The sequence below is a fragment of the Vidua macroura genome, chromosome 8 (assembly GCF_024509145.1).
Source record: "Vidua macroura isolate BioBank_ID:100142 chromosome 8, ASM2450914v1, whole genome shotgun sequence".
In the NCBI taxonomy this organism is placed as follows: domain Eukaryota; kingdom Metazoa; phylum Chordata; class Aves; order Passeriformes; family Viduidae; genus Vidua; species Vidua macroura.
In genome coordinates, this window is record NC_071578.1 from 331,026 (window position 1) to 351,575 (window position 20,550).

General features: G+C 48.2%; 1 protein-coding gene across 4 annotated transcripts in view; it reads right to left on the reverse strand.

Annotated features, from left to right (window-relative positions):
- The window catches only part of INPP5A (inositol polyphosphate-5-phosphatase A), a 191,643-nt gene that overhangs the window by 120,820 nt on the left and 50,273 nt on the right, over positions 1 to 20,550 (reverse strand). For all 4 annotated transcript variants that reach the window (XM_053983614.1, XM_053983615.1, XM_053983616.1 and 1 more), the window contains exons 3-4: positions 14,951 to 15,051; positions 13,453 to 13,540 (exon numbers count right to left, since the gene is read on the reverse strand). In XM_053983614.1, coding sequence (XP_053839589.1) covers positions 13,453 to 13,540; positions 14,951 to 15,051 — 189 coding nt within the window. The remainder of the gene's footprint in view (positions 1 to 13,452; positions 13,541 to 14,950; positions 15,052 to 20,550) is intronic.

Sequence of the window (20,550 nt, forward strand, 5' to 3'; positions counted from 1 at the left end):
AAAGCATGTGTAAGAGAAGCCTTCTAGTTTGAGGAAAAATAACATGGATGTCCCAGAACCCCGGTGCAGTGACAACTTTCAGAAAAGAAAAACATGCCTCCTTGTAAGAGATGTTCCAAATGTTAGGATGAGTGCTTCTCCACTAAACCTAAGAGACAAAAGATGCACAACCTGAACAGTCTGACTGGAAGGATGCCGGGACCACCAGTCACACAAGCACCAAACCCCGTGGGCAAACCAGCACTTCAGCCCTGCCAGGGAGGGACACAGCACAGGACACAGCAACTGTGGCTTTGTGGGTAATCCAGGAGTCATGTCCATCACTCCCAGAACCAATGTTCACGGTGATTTTACTTCATTCAGAAATCAGATTTTACATTTTTCTCCAACAACATCTTTTGTTTGCCTGGAAAATATGGAATAGAATGGAACCAATCCCAAACTCCTTTACACTTTGGTATGCACAACTAAAAGAAGGGAACAGATAACAACTCTTCCCAACTGCAACTGCTGCCACCTCAGGAGACCTGGTATTTATCCTGTTTATTAAAAAAATTGTATGATCAGTTGCTTTTGTTTTGCTACATTTATTTATGTTAATAAATTACTGCCAATATGGCAATCTATGTTCAGCGTAAAGGCCAGAATTGAGACACAAAGCTACTCCTGTACAGTGAGCCACTCAGTAAATAGCAATATTTGGAACTGTTTGGACAGAGACAGCAGTGTCTCAGCCAGAATTCATGAGCAAAAATCACTAAATTTGTCAAAATGACTAAACCCCACATTTCTACCTTTTCCTCTTTTGTTTCACACACTTTGCATGTCAGGAAAATACTCCCTGTTTGACATTTCATTGCTTAATGCTTTACTGGTGCAGTAAAACAAGACAACTGCTGAAATTATAGGAAAATAAATTTGTAATTTCTTCCTCATTTAGCCATTTTTGAAGCTTGTGTATAGGAAAGTCATTAATGTTATGTCCTCCTATCGACGTTCCAAGCCTTTCAAGGGATAACTAATGTTTTTTCTATACTCTTCCATGTGGCCAGTTAAATTAGACACATTATTTCTGTGCTGTTAGGGAACACTGATCAATAGATACTTGGAAAGCCCTCTAAGCGAAGTGGAAACACTTCCTCAGTGTCAGAGGGTTCTAGTTTGGGTCCGTATGCTGCAAACATTGCTAAATGTAACGGAGCAGTGAGAGTGTGTCTGAGGCATTTCAACCCTCGCGTCCAAACCTCCGAACACTCAGGGCTCTTGAAGCATGACACGCTGTCTGCTGGGCCTTTGTCACTGGCTTCTGTCCCTGGGCATGGCTCCACTGCCGAAACCCATCGGCCTCTGTCAGCACAGCCTGCGCGCTTCAGCTCAGCTCAGCACCACCCAAGCGCTGTGCAGAACCTCAGCCTTTTTCCCTTGGAAATTAATGTTCAGTGTCTTTCACAGCAACCACCATACCCTGAGATATGATCAGGTGACATAACACAACTCCATCTTTTGCTCCCGTTAGTTTTTATTTCATTGTGAAATAACAGCTGCATTCCCAGCCTTTCTGCACGGTATGGTGGGTGAGCAGTGCAGTGAAGCCCGACTGCCATAGGATGTCCACAGTCAGGGTGTGAGCAGCCTCACGGATTGCTTTCTTTTTGGCTACAAATGCTGCATTATAACATTATGTCAAACACTAATAAACCCATCAATTTCTGTCAGTAAACACCATGCATCTGATTTTTTCTACAGTCACACTGATCTTATTTAAGTATTAATTCAGCGCCTCAGACAAACACATTAGCAAGTACCTTAAGCAGCATTTCATAATTTCTCAAGCAATTACTTTCTTATTTTCCAATCTCATATCTTTTCTTAAAAGCCAGAGCTGTTCCACATCAAACATTTTGTCACACAAACCAAATTCCACACATGCATTACCTGAAAAGAGCTGTTACTGACATGAAGGCTCTGTGTAACTGGCCCTGCCCTTCATCCTGCTACACACAAATGCAAACAGGATTTCTGACTGCTCCATACCTTTGGCTTTTTTTTTTTTCTGTAAAAATACTAAACTTGGGAACTAGGTGCCCAAATTTCTAAAGAGGACCCCCATGTGGGGCTTTGAAAACTTCAATTTAAAGTATTTCCTGTATTATTTGTGTCAGATCCTCAATTACTTGAGCAGATAACACTGTTTTCCATTACCATTCCTTCTGTTCTATTAAATACACCACATCCTCCTGAGCACTTATCAAGGCTTTACTCAGAGTGCCCCTGAAGCAGCAGCCCTTGTGAGGAGCCTGGGCAGCTGGGGGGCAGCGAGGGGCTGCTGAGCACTGCCCCGCAGCCTGACTACAAGGCTGGGAGGATCCCTGTGCGTTAGAAGCGAAGGCTTAGGTCCGAGTGGATACACTCCACAACACTTCAGTGTCCAACTCGTGTTCCCCAGTGTGCCGAACGCAGCACGGACCGAAACACTCAGCGCTGGCTGGGGAAGAGCCTGCTCAGGGGTGAGCTGCTGACCACGGACACCGAGCAACCCTCTACTCTCCTTTCTGCTCCTGGGAAGCTCCGTCACTCCCGGCCCGGCCCAGCCCGGCCCGGCCCGGAGATGTTCGCAGTGAACACGCGGGTGGGGAATCACAGCCCCTGTGCCCACAGCACCAGCACTGAGCGCGGCCGCTGAGCACCGGGCCCGCACTGAGCACCGGGCCCGCCCTGAGCCCGGCTGCTGACCCCGGGCCCGCACTGAACACCGGGCCCGCCCTGAGCACCGGGCCCTGAGCACCGGGCCCGCCCTGAGCACCGGGCCCGCACTGAGCACCGGGCCCGCACTGAGCCCGAGTCCTGAGCACCGGGCCCGCCCTGAGCCGGGGCCCGCACTGAACACCGGGCCAGCCCTGAGCACCGGGCCCGCACTGAGCCCGAGCCCTGAGCACCGGGCCCGCACTGAGCACCGGGCCCGCACTGAGCCCGAGCCCTGAGCACCGGGCCCGCCCTGAGCCGGGGCCCGCACTGAACACCGGGCCGGCCCTGAGCACCGGGCCCGCCCTGAGCCGGGGCCCGCACTGAACACCGGGCCGGCCCTGAGCACCGGGCCCGCCCTGAGCCCGAGCCCTGAGCACCGGGCCCGCACTGAGCCCGAGTCCTGAGCACCGGGCCCGCCCTGAACCCGAGCCCTGAGCACCGGGCCCGCCCTGAGCCCGGGCCCTGAGCCCGGGCCCTGAGCACCGGGCCGGCCCTGAGCACCGGGCCCGCCCTGAGCCCGAGCCCTGAGCACCGGGCCCGCACTGAGCCCGGCCGCTGAGCCCGGGCCCGCACTGAGCACCGGGCCCGCACTGAGCACCGGGCCCGCACTGAGCCCGGCCGCTGAGCCCGGGCCCGCACTGAGCCCGGGCCCTGAGCAGCGCCCCGCACTGAGCACCGGGCCCGCACTGAGCCCGAGCCCTGAGCACCGGGCCCGCCCTGAGCCCGGCCGCTGACCCCGGGCCCGCCCCGCACACAGCGGGGCAGCGCCGGCGTGTCCGGGCTGGTGCTGCTCCGCTGCACCCAGCGCCGCACAGCAGTCCTGGGGCCCGGCAGAGACACACAGGGCACAGCAGTGTCAGCCCCGGCACTCGGGGCGGGGACGGATGCCACGATCAAAGCCGTGAGCATAGCCTGTACCAAGACAGCCTTTAACTCTGCAAAGCCTGCTCCCAGCTCCCCTGCCGCGGAAATTTCCTTCCTTTCACCTCCAGAAGATTTGCCGTGTTCTTGGACTGCAAAGAAACCGTATTTAAATAAAAGGCGAAAAAACAAAACTTTTATTCCATTCACAAAAAGTGAGAATCTCTTTCTAGTCATGCTTTCCCTCAAAGTTCTTTACTGTTTGAATAGAACAAGTTTATCAAACTGAATTATTCTTCAAGAGACATGCACTTTAAGTTCTATGTTCTTCAAGTATTATGTACTATAACAGAAGGGGGAAAGCTAAGTAGAAGTGGAGAACTTTAATACAAAAAGCAGACAACAAGTCTTAAGCTGCCATGGACTCCCAAATCAAAACCTTGGAAATACGTCAGCAATATCACTGGACTGTCAAAAGCAGAGTTGTCAAACAAATGGCAGATGATTGAGAAGATTTACTGTTTGAGGTATGTGTTGAGCCAACCAATAACTCTTTCCATAAATCTTTGGTCAAATTTCTTTAAGAACATGCAGAAATTAAATATGCAACAAGGCAGAAGCAAACAAAACTGCCACCTGTTTGTGCACTTTAAGGAGAGCAGCTCGCCCCATGGCAGCCCGCGGCAGTGCCACAGGGGACCCACCGCCGGCGGCCCAGGGCGAGGAACTGCCCCGGGGCTCAGCGCTTTCTGCTGCTCCTACCACAACGCACAGCAAACAAAACGAGCAAAACAAAACCCCAGCCACTGTCCATCCCGGAACATCCCCTGTGCCGTTCTGCCTGCGGCACCCTGCCGGCCCGCGGGCTCCCTCCAGCAGCCGCGGGCAGGGCAAGCCGGGGACAGGCCCGGGTCAGGCCGGGGACAGGACCCGCCGGAGCGGGGAGAGGGGCGGCGGCCGCCGCGCTGCCCTCAGCCGCTCTCCGGTGGCTGCTCCTCCTCGGCCGGGCGCTCCCAGCCCAGCCCAGCCCCGCACAGCTCCCCCAGAGCCGCGGCGGGGACACGGAGCCGGGGACACGGTGCCGGGGACACGGTGCCGGGGACACGGAGCCGGGGACACGGAGCCGGGGACACGGAGCCGGGGACACGGTGCCGGGGACACGGAGCCGGGGACAGCAGGCTCGGGGAGCGCCGGCCAAGGACCGCCAGCCACAGCACGCTCTGCGGGAAAGGAGTGCTAGGCTTTGCTTTAGCCTCACCTCTGCAGCAGCCATGAGAAAAGTATTTTAAAAAAAAACCTTTAAAAGCTTAAAATAGTTGATTTCTTCTTGTGTTCAGAGAATATAGTTACAATTTAATTTCAAGTACCGCAGCTGTTTTTTAGATAGATGTATTCCTACAAAAACAGGTTGTAATTATTCTTTACAAATATTTTTTTTTCCTAACCATGTGGTCTGTTGCACAACTGCAGGATGGAATTCTTAATATAAAATCCACAGCCCATAGAAAATTCAATTATATATATGAATTCCATAGCTGATACAAAACAGTATAACAATTTTGTGGATAAAGAAGCCGCTTTATCACTGATTTTCTCAGCATCGGCACATCTGTAAGCAACAGAGATGTACGCATAGCTGTATTACTGGGCTACTGATCTGTGAAATCCCTCACTGTTTTGTAATTATTCCTCCTCTCACAATTATATAAAAGTGTCAGAAAACAGGTGGAAGATGAGCCATGCCCTCCCAACAAGAATTCTGTTGATGGGTTAAGAGATATATTTCAAAAATGCATAGGAAAAAAGACAACTCAAAACCAAAGGAAGTCTCTTGCTGTGGCAACACCTTTCAAATGCCATTTCCCACCCAGAAGAGATTGGAAGACATTACCTGACAGACAACTTAGTTCCCTAAGAAATTAAGTGGGAGGTTTCCTTTCTGGTGGTTGTAAGTAAATGTCCATGTCACAGAATGACAATACTTCTACAACCATTTTTCCAGGATTTTGTCAGAAGCTGTAGGATTAACTTTGACATTCACGAGCTTTCTTCACAAACTCATTTTTGTTCAATTAAAAGAAGATAGAAGCTAATGAAGAGGTCAAACTTCGTGACACACATTTCAAGAAGCTCCCAACCATGTATTTCACCAAAACTCCTGAAAAAGCAGGAGGCTGTAAAAGGAAAGGATTCTGGGTTACAATGAAGACGATGAACTCAATGAGGATGGACAGTGAGGTAAGAACTGCTGGAACATGTGCAGAACCAGTCTCCACCAAGTGCAGTACCAGCCCTGATCCCTGGCAAGCACTGCCACCACGAGGCTCCATCCTGCTTTGCATTTTCCCTACAAACAGGAAATTAAAATTCTCATTTTTCCATTTCCATTTTTCTACCACACACACCTCGCTAGAAGCGCTTTTGTGCATGCAAGCACATGGCTGGAGATTTGCTTCTGGCACTTTAGGGCCTTTATAAGGAATACTAACATGTTTTTCAAACCGTTTTATTCCTTTTGTTCTGCCTAGGAAGCGGAGCTAGGAGAATATAATAAAGACCACACAAGTATCCAAGTAGCCAGCACTTGCACACAACCAGTGCTCTGCTGCCAGCTCTTGCCCAGGACTACCACACAGCCCTGCACCTGGGCACCCTCTCGCTGCCACTAGCCTTACACATGCTTCCACGTGCTTGAGTACCAATAAAAAAAAAATCCCAAAGAACTGGCAAAGTAAGATTTATTTAAAAATATTTATACTAACTTATCACTTAGGGAAAACAAAACAACAGTGAGACAGAGGGGAGCATTTGCTCAGGAGTGATATGGGAGACTGATGATGACAACACTTGCAGGTTTCTCATATATGCCTCTTAGAAAGGAGTCTGGACTTTTCTCCATCCCAGAAGACTGCTCCCTGGATGGACCTCATAGGAGTTAATTTGAGAAGAGAGTCTGAATGACACTCGTGGCTTCTCCTGTGGCATCACCTGCACTTGCCGAACAGCCCAGTCTCCAACCCTCCCTCCAGAGATCATCACATCTTGCCAAGCAGTGCTGCTGCCACCCACTCAGACAAATTACTACTTCTCTGGGTTGGCAAATTTTTAGAGGTAACAGTATAAAAATAAACACTGGTATACAAATTATCTTTCTATGGAAAGGAGAGGGAGGAAGAAAGGGTAAGATGGAAACAGGCTCACGTGAATAGTGAAGAAAATTCACTGCAAGACTACAGTAATCAAGAAGCAAGAAAACACACTCTAAAGTCTACTGCTCAGCAGTGGGTTACAGTGACAAATCTGAGACTGTGATCGACATCCCAGCAGCAGCAGAGCCCCTTCTCCAGCCTCCCCAGGGCCAGAGCACTGCCCCTGAAAGACACCCTCGGGGTGTGTGTGTGGTGTGTGTGTGTGTCCCCAGCCCGGTGGCAGTGTGTCCCAGCGTGTCCCCAGCGTGTCCCCAGTGTGTCCCAGCGTGTCCCAGCATGTCCCCAGCCCGGTGGCAGTGTGTCTCAGCGTGTCCCCAGCCCGGTGGCAGTGTGTCCCAGCGTGTCCCCAGTGTGTCTCAGCGTGTCCCCAGCCCGGTGGCAGTGTGTCTCAGCGTGTCCCCAGCCCGGTGGCAGTGTGTCCCAGCGTGTCCCCAGTGTGTCCCAGCGTGTCCCAGCGTGTCCTCCCAGCCGCAGTGCGGGGCTCCGGGGCTCCTGCAGGGTGTCCAGCGCCCACACCTGGGTGCTGCAGCCTGGAGCTCCAGCTCCATCTCCTGGGGAAATCCTGCCTTTCTGCCAAGCCTCAACATTCCTGTAACACTGTTAATGAAGAAGTGGGCTGAGAACTCATCACCATGTGAATTCCCTCAATATTCAATTCAATTACAGCTCTCTTCCTAAATCATCTTTTTTACTTAACCAAACTCTAAATTGACAGAGCTAATAAGCTCGGGAGAATCAGTGTACACCATCCATTTCTGGGAACAGGACGATATTTTCTAAGACGCATTAATAACTACGACAGGATTTATGTGTAAGATAAATTCATTTCAATTTCCTTTTTCAATTAATGGCCAATTATTTGAACTCAGCTCAACCAAAAATATTACTCAAGTATCATTAATCTAACAAAAATTAACTTTACTGTTCTCTCAGTAACGAGCAGATATAATTTTAAGGTACAATAACACACTTGAATAACACGTTGCCCATCTGTATTCTCAAGACCACTGCTCCCCACTGGAGCCCCCCGTCATGCTGGCTCAGGTTATTGCTCTTAAGGATAGTGACTTGGGCAAAGGTCTGCCCTGGATGCTGCTGCAGGCTACCAGTGCATTATCTACCTTGGAGTAAGAGCCATTTTACATTTTAAAAAATGCTGGTACAGAGCATGTGAAGTAAAAACAATTCCAGGGGAAAAAAGAAAAAGAAAGCACAACCTTTTCCTGCACACCCTGGCAGTGCCTGGACTTGCTTTATCCTCCGTGTTCCCACAGTCTGGTGCCACCCACCCCCAGCCAGGAGCACTGGGTGCTGCATGGCCCGGGGCACCGCTGAGCCTGCCCTGCTCTGGGACAGCGACTGCCCCGCGGGTGCAGGGACACGGCTCGGACAGGGCACCACCAAGCACCAGTGCACACGGCAGGGGCACCCAGAGGGGCGCTCAGCTCCCCACATCCCCAGGACCCGTGCCCATGGAGAGGGGACCCCATGGGCACTGACTGACTGCTGCCTCTGCCACCTTCAGCACCCCAAACCTCTCTGCCTCAGGAACTGAAGCGCAGGGGTGTAGAAAGCGCCTCAGAAAAATGCCTGTTGCCACTGTATTCTTTCTTTAAAACTTACTTTGTCCAGCCCCCAGGTGGTTATTGCAGGGAAGTTTCATTTCAATCATTATCTCAACAAACCCACCCTCTGAACGTGGGGAGCTGTGCAAGCACAGCAACCTCTCTCTCTTCAATCCACTGGTATTAATAAAATTCTGCTTGCAGCTTGAGGCTCTGGTGTTGTTTAAACACATCTCTAATGTCAGAAACGCTGGTTTTGAAAGGATGGTTTTGGTTTTGTTTTTTTTAATTTGAATGAAACCCTGCTAGACAATGAACTAATTACCAGGAGGAGGAGGCTGGAACTTCAGCACATCACATGTAGAGCCCAGTGGCATTTGTTCATTGGAAGGTCACCTGTGGGCCTGGGCAGGCACACAGACAATGGAGGAATCTGTTTGTTTTTTAAAAATAAATCTGTATGGGGAAGCAGAGCAGTTACCCCACTGTGCAGATGCTTCTGCCCATCAGCTAAGGGCTGTGCCAGCCACACAGCTCCCAAAATGCTCCCTGAACACTCCAGGCAGGAGCTGGTGGTCAGCTTGCCCTTGGAGGTCTGGTTTGCCAGGAGCCCTCAGGACTGATGTACTCCAGGAAAGATTCTCTCCCAGCCTACAGAAATCACATGTTCAACACAGCAGGAGGCTTTAAGCTACACAGGAGTTTCCTCTGCCTTCTCTGAACAATGAAAAGGAAGCCAAGGATTTGCTAAGCTATGTAAGACCTTAACTGAGTAGTCCAGAAATCAATAAATACACGGCACAAAACAGGACTAGACTTGATCTCATTACAATAAAAATGTCACTGATTATACTGACGTGTTTTCATATAAAAACAGTTATGGATTTGATGAAAACATCAATGTATTTTTGACTGATACTTACCTTCAGTACATTTTCTTATTCCAGAAAAAAACACCTTATTTACCATTAACTTGGGTTATTCAAGAAGTATTGACATGCAAAAGTTCAACACACCCAACTATTTTTGAGTAATTCTTCACATAGAAAAGTGACAAGATTTATAATTTACCCCTTACATGAAATATACGAAGTACAATAAAATTAACAGAGAATGTAAATAATGGGATGTTTGGTAAAATCAATGGAACTGCAAAGACCTGTTTTATTACAAGTGAAGTCCATTCTGTATAGTCACAAATAAAAAACACAATTAATTTTTCAGCTTCTCAGATTTTTACCTATTTCAGTCTTCTTATATCTGTCTTTTCATTAATTGCACATTCTTCAACAGAAATCAAGATCTATTCCCTATATAACATTTTATACAACAAAAGAAAGTACCATGCTTTCAAACAGGGATTTACAGGAGGCTGTGTTTCACAAAGCTTTGCCAAGTTGAGTGTCTGAAATTTAGCACATGAGCCAGTTTATCCAGACTCGACTGCTATTGGTATTTCCAGACAAAACTGGAAACAGCAGCACAGCTGCCAGTTTAGTTAATCTGAAATTTCTGGGAAGCCATTGTCAGCCCTGCAGAGGCTGTCACCCACCATCCTCATCCATAACTGCTGGAAGCTCTGAGCTCCAGCACTGCCCCCTTCCCAGCGCTGACAGCCATCAGCTCTAATGCAGCAGCTCTCTGCCAAGAGATTCATCTTCAGTCGTTTTATCATTTTTAAATCTGAGAGAGCTGTGCCTCTCCCAACTGTGACACGAACTGCTTCATCCCCGTGCACCCTGTGACACCCCTGCTGCCCCCAACGCCTGGCCCTAATGAAAGCCTTGTTCCAGGAGTCAGTGGCCCAGGCTGCCACTCCCAGCCTGACCCTGTGGGCTGACCCCGTCCCTGGGACAGGGACCTGCTGCCCCAGCACCTTCCCTGGCCTTGCACTCGCTGCTCTGGGGTTTATTCTGTGCCATGTGTTTCATAAGTTTTGATTGGAAGGAAATCCCACACAGTCTCACCCTACCATCACTCCTAGCAGAACAAACACAATCCACTGAACCACAGCTCTCTCCCTCATCACAGCACCTACCCCCTCCCCAGACCTAAAACCAGCTGCTTGTACACCAGATTTGGTATATGTGACCAAAAATGACAAATCCTGGTATTAAGATTTATGTCTGGGATGATACAAAACGATCCACTTTGATCCTTCATACAATGTGGATTATTAGTTTTTAAAACCAAGCGGCTCCACTAGAGACACCTCATTTTTATGCTGGTTTCTTATTTCTGATGTGGAATTTGCACCTGTGCTGCTGTGAGCTGGAGACAGAGGCTGCTGACAGTGTTGTCTCAGATCCTGCTGCCAGTCCTATCAAAGCCAAGCTGAGTAACTGTGGGCAGCAAAATCTGGTTTAGTTTTGCAGGAGCCAAGCCAAGGAAAGCCTTACAGAGGAAGTGATGCCAAAACTGGTAAAAAAGGGGATGTGAGAGCAGCAGGGATAAAGGTTAGCCAAACTGTAACTACTTGGGCTTCTCCCTTTCTGAAGGAAATAGCATTATACAACAATATATGATAAACATTTATATTTCAGAGAGGTAGTAATATAACGACAAAGCTACGATCTGCTGCCAAGTCTGTGCCTTAGAAGGGATGGAAAAAAGTCCACAGAAGTTACAGAACTTTACAATCAAACAGAACTAACAAGGAAACACAAAGACATGTGACATCGTACAAGGCAAACCACACTGGAGATAAAACCAAAACTTTACCCTAAATGGACACACCACATGTGAAACCCCTGCTCACACAGTCACACATACACACACACACTGAACAGAGGAGCTGGAGATCTGCCAGTTCAAGTCACAAGTGTGAAAAACCATTTCTATGAATCTTAGATTCCTGACAGCAGTGCCAGGATCTGTGAATGCAGACTGAGAGCATTCAGTGCCAAAAAGCAGACTCTAACAAGTCAGAAGGTTAAGAAGCTCAATGTGAAAGTGCACCCTCTCTTCTGTCCAGGTTTTTGGGTTTGGTTCCAAGCCACTACTACTACAGTCTAAAAGTGAAGGTATAAACCACTTCTCTAGCATGCAGCATTTCCTCCCAGTCATAGTAACACAAAACATCACTGAATAATTGCTCTTCCTTTGGGTTCTGCCTTTTCCACACTAAGCAGATTCAGCTCTAAAAGGTTCTTAAAGTTACAAACAGCCTATCATGTGGAGTACACATCAAAGACTTCTGTAAACCCATTTTGTATCTCTACAGTCACCACTTCAACAGAGGGTAATTTAACTAAATAATAAGAACACGGTTTTGGTTACACTATTTCTATGGAAAATAACATTGGTACCAGCTGTCTTTTTTTTCTCTTCCCCTTTTTTGAATCAATATGTTGGCAGAACTCTTTTTTTCCCCCTGGAAGGCCCAGCTTTAGTAAATGAAGGATTAGAATGAAAAAAAAAAAACGCAAAGTAATATTTATGACAAGAAAGGGGGAAATACAAAGGTGTTTGGGGAATACTGCAAGAAACACAGTGCCTAGAAAATAATGCTGGTATGTGAAACAAGAAACCACATTAGTTCTTGAACTGGGTGTCACTGGGGACATTGCAAAATACAGGGTTCTTCACAGAGACACAAACAGCACATGCCTGACTGGGATTCCTGTTCAGCCTCTCTAGGAGCCTTTTTATCCACCACAGGAATGCCATCAAATTGAATCAATGCACCTCATGCTAAATAAAAGAATTTCAATACTATGAAGTATGTGACTATTGTTAAACACAAAGAAGTTGTACTTTGTTATGGATTGCATTAGTCTTCTATGCTGTTTCCCAAATTAAGATCACAGGTGATTATCCCTTTTTCCTGTATCACAGAAGAGTCTTGACTGGAAGGGAGCTCTGGAGCTCACTGGCTGTGAAGGCAGGTCAGGTAAATGCAGAGCCCCTTGCAGCTGCCCTGCCCACATCAGGAGATCTGTGCTGCAGGATCCCCACAGGGATGTGTGTGGGATCATCTGGATGCAGCTCAGACCTGTGAGTGACTCCAAAACATACAGCTCTGTACTACTGCTTTTACCTACCAGCACTTTCTGAACATCTGCAGAGTACAGTTTCAACATTAGTGACTCACTAACAGTTTGTCCCTCTAAGGCTCAGTAAAGCTGATAATCTTGTTTTTATCTTCTACGATGAGCAAGAGAAAAAAACCCACTGATTCCTCTCCTGCAGTTTCATCTTAGCTGGGCTTCTAGCCAGAGTTACCAAAAAAATGAACAAATAAAAACCTTTCCAGGTTCTTATTCCCTGAGCTTATATGCCTCCAAGCTGGGGTTTGTGTGTGTGCTGGGCACCTGTTTATTTTATTTTCTGAACTGTCCCAGGTGCTGTCTTTGGCTGCACCAGGTCTCCAGCCGGGCTCCTCCGAGCCACCACTGCCCCTGAGCAGCACAGTGGGGGAGAAGGCAGCTTCTGCCCTGGGAAGAAGGGAGATGTCACCGATTCACCTCCAAAGGGCTGTTTTCTCCTGTCCAGTGATCACTTGGACACAGAGCAGACGTGCTGGCACAATGCACAGCCCTGGCACCAAGCACACAAGCCTTTCTGCTCTGAGGAAAGGCAGCCCTGCACACATCACTTCACATGTACCTGAACACCGCTCGTGTGCTAATGCAAACTTGTGCTCTGGCTGCTGCCACCATGCCTCAGGCCAGCGAGGCTGTGAGCCAGCTCTGGAGATCCCTTACACAGGCCCTGACCCCTTGCCAAGCTCGTCACCAGCTCATCACACTGCCAGACACTGCCAGGCTCTGAAATGGAAGGTGATTCTGAGCCACTAAAGTCAGTGCTGGAGGAAAAAAGACCTTAGACAATCATTTCAAACAAAAGATGCCCTGCACACTGATATTCTGCTCATTCTAAATGGATGCACCTCTGTGAAATCAGCAGGTACAGGTGCCACAGATAAACACTCTTAAGAGTAAAACATAATAGTAATAAAAACAGAATCATGATCAGGATGGAAACAGCGCACCGTCCTACATGGGTCAAAAATCCTGAACAGAAGAAATTCACCTTCGGTTGAAATACACTCATGAAATAAAGAAATTTACCGTGAAATGTTCCTGTGATTTATAGTTCTCATCCAGGTAAACTCGAGCTCTGTTGTAGTCTTTCATTGCATCACTTGATAACAGTTCTCTGAAAGAGAAAGAAAAGACTGAACATGTAAAGGGAGATACAAATGTACTGCCTTGCCTCAGCATTGCTCTGTGCTCTGACATCCCCAGCATCACCCAAAGGAACCCAGGTCCTTCCTCCTCCTCTGGGGGGAATTTCAGGGACAGAGCTGTCCCCTGCCACAGGCACCTGCCTGCACGCGCCAGATCTGCCCTCATCAGCCGCACCTTCAGTGTGGATCGCGAGGTTCCCAGTGCCATTTGGACACGACTGGGAAGGGTGTGGGTCTGTGCTGCCGACAATACTCCGGGAATTTGGGGGATTTGTGCCGCAGCCCGAGCGCGGCCCCGAGCGCGGCCCCGAGCGCGGCCCCGAGCGCGCAGCGCCCGCCGCCGCCAGCAGAGGGCGCGCGCGGCCGCGGCTCGCGGGTGCTGCCCGCGTTCCCTCCCAGCCGGATACATTACACCGGGATAAATTACACCGGGATAAATTACACCGGGATAAATTACACCGAGATACGTTAAACCGGGATAAATTACACCGGGATAAATTACACCGGGATAAATTACACCAAGATACGTTAAACCGGGATAAATTACACCGGGATACATTACACCGAGATACGTTAAACCGGGATAAATTACACCGGGATAAATTTCACCGGTATACGTTAAACCGGGATACGTTAAACCGAGATATGTTAAACCGGGATAAATTACACCGGGATAAATTAAACCGGGATACATTAAACCAGGATAAATTAAACCGGAAAAAATTACACCGGGATACATTAAACCAGGATACGTTAAACCGGGATAAATTACACCGGGGATAAATTAAACCAGGAATAAATTACACCAGGATACATTAAACCAGGATACATTAAACTGGGATAAATTAAACCGGAGATAAATTAAACCGGGATACATTACACCGGGATACATTAAACCAGGATACATTACTCTGGGAATAAATTAAACCGGGATACATTAAACCGGGAATAAATTAAACCAGGATAAATTAAACCAGGATACATTAAACCAGGACACATTAAACCGGGAATAAATTAAACCAGGATAAATTAAACCGGGATACATTAAACCGGGATACATTAAACCAGGATACATTAAACCAGGAATAAATTAAACCGGGATACATTAAACCGGGCTGCCTTACACCGGGCTGCATTACACCGGGAATAAATTAAACCAGGACACATTAAACCGGGACACATTACACCGGGCTGCCTTACACCGGGCTGCCTTACACCGGGCTGCCTTACACCGGGAATAAATTAAACCAGGACACATTACACCGGGCTGCCTTACACCAGGCTGCCTTACACCGGGTCAGTAAGCCCGTGTTGCACCGCTGACTGAGCGCTCCTGCCCTTGTCCCCAGCTCGGGGCCAGGCTGTGCCCCCCCACTTACTTCACGAACTTGTCCACGTGAGACATTGAAGCTTCGTAGTTTTTCCCTCCGAATTCCTGACAGTGTAAAGCCATGAAATGGGGCTTGTGAGCATGGACCACCTGGAAGAGAGAGAAAAGCGAGTTTTAACATTCAGCACACAGCAGGAACACTGACCCGTGCTCAGGGAGGACTGGCAGCTGCTACCTGAGAGGTCACTGCACAAGCAGCAGCAAGGGGAGCACCATTTGCTATCTACATAAAAGATTCGGAACACATAATTATTATTTCAAATATTCTTAACTAATATTTCCTTTTTTAAACTCTTACTTAGTTCCTGGGATGTATATATACATATATATATATGTATATATTTTTTAATATATTTTAGGATTTATATTTAAAATGTAAATAAACTTTTCCCCTCAAAGATGACATGATTAAGATAATCCAAACCTTTCCTTGTCTGGGAGGTAGAAAAGTTCAAACAATTCATTTGCTAGAGTGGACTTTTTTTTCAACTTTTACAAAATTTCTCAGTGCTGTTTAGCAGCACTTTAGCAGTAGTGTTTGATATTTTTATTTATAGACTATCTTATTTACAAAAGTATTTAATTAACAGATGCACATACACACCTGTTAACACTGGAGACATGGAAATCCATCATGCTATTCCAGGTGTTAGTCTTGAACACTGCAAGTATCTTAGATACTACACAGTCAGCACTAGGATGCAATTACCATACCAAAACCCTAGAATGTCTGTCTTTCCTCATACCTCAAATCAAATACACTGTTTATAAATTTGCTGCTGTTTTGAACACACATTCAGCGTTTCTCTGTCCTATGGAATTTTCTCTGCTTTGCCTCTATTCAGAACTGCAAACACCACATCCAAAATGTCTCTGCTAATACTGAGTCTCTCTCTATACCTTGTGTTCCATGCCTTATTGTGAATTAATGGACACAAGCTCCAGAACAACTTCCATTTTAACAGGGAACAGTCCGAAACAATCAACAAGGTGCCAGTGAAGCATACATGGAGAGGACTGAAATCCCAGGTGGGATTCACTCATTTCTCACGGGTGGCACTGGGTGGCCCCGGCCAGCAGAGGCCACGCTGTCCACGCAGCCTCGGCAGGAGGAGTGGGGGGCTGCTGGCAGCCCCTGCAGCAGCACCACAGCCCAGCTGCTGGGCAGGGCTCGGGTGCTCTGCCCTCGGGCCACACTGCAGAGCTCTAACCTCAATGCAGCGAGGAACAGCTGGAAAAAAGGGGCTGCTCCCCCCTCCTGCTCACTGTCTTGCTGCTGGAGCCCTGCAGCTCTCAAAGGGCACAGACACGGTACTGCAGTCCTGCTTTTAATTATTTAAATCAACAGTGACTAATAGCACTGTTAAAAGGTCTTTAGGAATCGTGGAATCACAGAATGGTTTGAGTTGAAAGGGACCTTAAAGCTTATCTCATTACAGCCCACTGGCAGGGAAACCTTCCACTGGAGCAGGCTGCTCCAAGCCCTGCCCAAGCTGCCCGTGAACACTTGCAGGGATGGGACACCACAAAAGCTGTGCATGTTTCTTTTAAACAACAGTGGAGAGAAAGTGCCGTTTGATGAGATGACAGAGTGCAAAATCCTTCATTCCTGACTACACAAATAACCTCATTAGACAATTAAGCTCAAAGGCAATGAATTAAAGATCAGCAAAATCTGAACTGCGGGCGGTTCCACTGAGCCAGAGGCAGTCACAGGTCCCTGCTTTGAGCTGGCACCTTTCCTGTGGCAGCAGCAGAGCTGCCCAGCCGGGGACAGCAGCAGGGAGGGCCCACGGGCACCGCAGGTGCCAGACCCTGCGCGGGGCTCCTCGGAGCACGCGCCTGTCGGGCACAGCAGGGCAGTGCCAGCGAGGTTCAGCGCCGCTGGCAGCACGGCCCTCCCTCCTCGGGGCCGCTCCTGGCACGCTGCTCTGCACCAGTGCCCGGCACAGCCCCTGCCGCAGGGCCAGGGGGCTCAGGACCAGCGGGACAGGGCGGTGGGACGCCGGCCAGGGCCAGCGAGGGGAAGCCTGGCAGCGGCTCGTGCACGCCAAAGCCGAGCAGAACCCGGTGTGCTGCCACATCCAGGTCGCACAGTGAGCCACAGCGCTGCCAGCCTCCCCAGGTCAGCCCTGCAGAAAGAAGGGAACGTCCTGCCCTGGGTTTCTGAGTCATTTCCAACAGCCACTTCCTCTGTGCCTCAGCTTCCTGGCCACTGAAACATCTTGGCACTGACCTGCTTGGTGAAACATTCTGAGGTGAGCTGCTGCTGGCAGTGCTACTGGATAAAGGGAAAAAGGAAATACTCCCACTTGGGTGTCTGAGGATTACTGAGCACTTCCATTAGATCATTAATGCTGGTTTCTGCCACCAGGGATATCAGCACCTTGCTTTAAAGCGTGCCATCAATGGATGGAGAATGAGCCAGAGCAGGACCCAACAGTAATTTTAACTGGGGGGAAGGAGGGAGAAAAAAAAAAGAAAAAAAAGCAGATGACAGACCAGATGTCTAAAACCATATCTGAAATGCAAGAAATTATACCCAGCTGGGACATGCCTTTCCTCTGATATATATTTCCTATTTACAAGTAACTAAGACACAGTTGCTGAGAAGATGTCCCTGTACAGATGTTCCTTTCTTCCCAAGGCACTGCCCAAGGGACCACTGGCAGCAGGCTGCCATCAGAGCCAGCAGCAGCAAACGACAGTCACCACTAAGTATACCTGGCTGGTTCATTTTGTTGGCTGTCTGGAGAACAATACGAACCAACCACAGCCCGTGAAGCAGAGCTCTGCAACAGAGCTCATCTGTGGACCCTAACACCAGGCCATCCCAATTCTCCATGTGCTTTATTGCTCCCAGTCAGTTCTGGATTCCAGGTCCTGATCTTCTCTACTTGGGGAGCTCTATGAAGACACCATGATCAGAAAGCAGTGTAACTATTTAATCCTGTAAAGCCAACACTGTCACTGTTTCAGGGCAGCACACGCAGCAGGAACTGCTGAGCATCGTGTCACTCATTGTAACTGCTGAGAGTTTGCTTCATTAGGAGCTCTTCTTACACAGCCCATGAAAATACAAACTGATAAGACAAAAACATAATAAACTATTTCAAGTAAGATTTAGGAACCACAGGGAGCCCTGAATGGGGAGTGCTGCAGTGAGATAACATTGGAGAACAACTCTACTGTGCCGAAGCAGCAACAGAAAACACTTCCAGGCTCTGAAGATGCAGGACACAGTTCTTTTTTTTTTTCTATACAAATCCTTAAGAACTTGAAATCACAGTGGGTATTAAAAAAAAAAAAAAAAATCTGTCTTTTTTGATGGGGAAACAGCATTGGCTTAATAACAGCGAGGTCCTTGTGGCATTCCTTGCAGGTTAAACCACTAGAACATACCTGAGTATTAGTTATGTCCTCTCATATAATAAGTACCCTCCAACTAAAAGCAAATTGGGTCTGCTTCATTACCTTTTACTAGTTTTCTGCTCTTATGGAAGAACAAACAGTACATAATAATGAGTAATGAATACTTCAGAGCTGAAAACTCCCAGTTGCCAGAGGTTAAAGACCCTACATGAGACCACATAAATAATGAATTTGCATCCAGAGCAGCACAGTGTATTTACAAAGTTGGGCATTATTTTCAATTCGGGATATGCAAAGGTAGCGTAAAGAAGCCACAATCAGGAGTTACTCTGGGGGATGTGGGTAACTGAGCAAGATGCTCCAGCACAGCTGAGTATGAACACAGAACCGGTGCGACGTACAAGCCTGACATCTTCTCATGCTACACGTGTTTGCCTGCTTGGGCAGGGCACGGGGAGGCTGGGGCAGGCTGTGCTGGACCTGGGGCACAGCCAGGACAGGACACAGCCCCACGCTGCTGGGCAGCTCTCGGAGAGGGCAGCGGGCTTAGACCTCACCCGAGCCAAGCAGGAGAGCAGCCGGAGCCTTGACGTCACACAAACAGCATTGCTTAGAAAAAGATAGCAAAACACGAGCTGTGAAATACAATTTAGCTTGTGTGGTCCTAAAGCACTTCAAGTATTTTCAATTTCTCTAAGCCTGAAGAAGGGGCTCCTCCTGGGGACAGGCACCCAGAACCATGCAGCACTCAGCTGTACACAGCCAGCAGCCCCGGCCCACATCCCCCTACCCTTGTCACAGCCCGTGGATTCAAAGCAACAACCAACAGCCCAAACAGCCACCACCCTCTGGAAAAGGGCTGAGACCTCAGCTTGGAAGAGCTGCAACAGTTTTTTCACCCCCTCTAGTTAAAAAAAAACCTTAATCACTCCCTCTAGTTAAAAAAGCAGCATTAGGTCGACTAAAACAATTAAACAACCCTTGAGTGGCTGGGTGGGGTTTTGTTGTGATTTGGGGTTTGCGATATTTTTGTTTGGTTGGTTTGGGCCTTTTTTGTTTGTTTTTCTTCCTTCTCTCTGAAGGGTAACACACGAAGTTCCCATGCAGCTATACGAAGATGACCTTTAGCTATTAGGTAAACTTTTAACTTCTGTACTACTACAAATAAAAGCTCAAAATACTCTCAAACACATCAGGCAACATGGAAAATGGCATTAGAGGAAAAAACCCTCTGGCTCCAAGTTTGCATCTAAAATGACCATGTGCCACGAATGCGACACAAAAAGATAGTTACTAAAATCAGTGCAGATTCTCAGCAGCTCCAGCTCCTGAACTCCTCCTGCCCCAAACATGAGGCCCAGTGCAGATGGGGAAAGGGCAAGGGATGAGGAAGGAGGGAGTGAAAAGGAAAAGGAGTCCTAAGTAAATAAATAAGTCAATAAAAGTTCTCCCTCTGTGCTCCTACACCCTTTGCTTGCAAACAGCTTCCTTTGTGTTCTTGCAGCTTGCTCGCCTGTACTTCTCCTGTGCACTGACTGACGTGGAAGCTGCCAACCATGGGACAAAACTCCCACGTGCATATTCTCATCTGCAAGGCAGCGAGTTCACCAATCATCCCACTGCTTGTTAAGCACTACAATCTAGATCATCAATCATCCCATTTCTTGATAAGAACCAAGTCTTCCCTATCACACATTAAACACTCCAAAACGCTGCTCTCAGGCTGTCTCCACTCTCCCCCAACAATCCCTTTCCCTCCTTGTTTCCAGTGTAGGTTTTTGGGTAAGAGAATTTTTACTGGAAAGAGGACTAGTCTAAATTCAGCTCTTTCAGACCTAAGTTACCAGTACCTATCTGCAGTTAGGAGATGGGACACAATCTCCAGCACCAGGACTTCACTGGCTCCTGCCTCCCTCTAAGGCAGCTTTTCCACCCTTCGATGCAATTCCCGATTATCAGGGCCACAGTGTGACATACTTGCTCACGAGCCTTTTTCCTTTTGTTTTGATTCCAGCGGATTGCCTTCAACTGCAAATACAATTTTCTGCCTTGAACATTAGAAACCAGAGCCAACTCTGAAATCCCTAGGATTTGCAGCATCTTTCCCCCACAGTGCTTGCTTCTACTCCTGATGGGAACACAGGTGGCACCACGTGGCACGGAGGGCGACCCAGAGCACACGGTGGCACAGTCCTGCAGCACCCAGGCCAAGGCTGT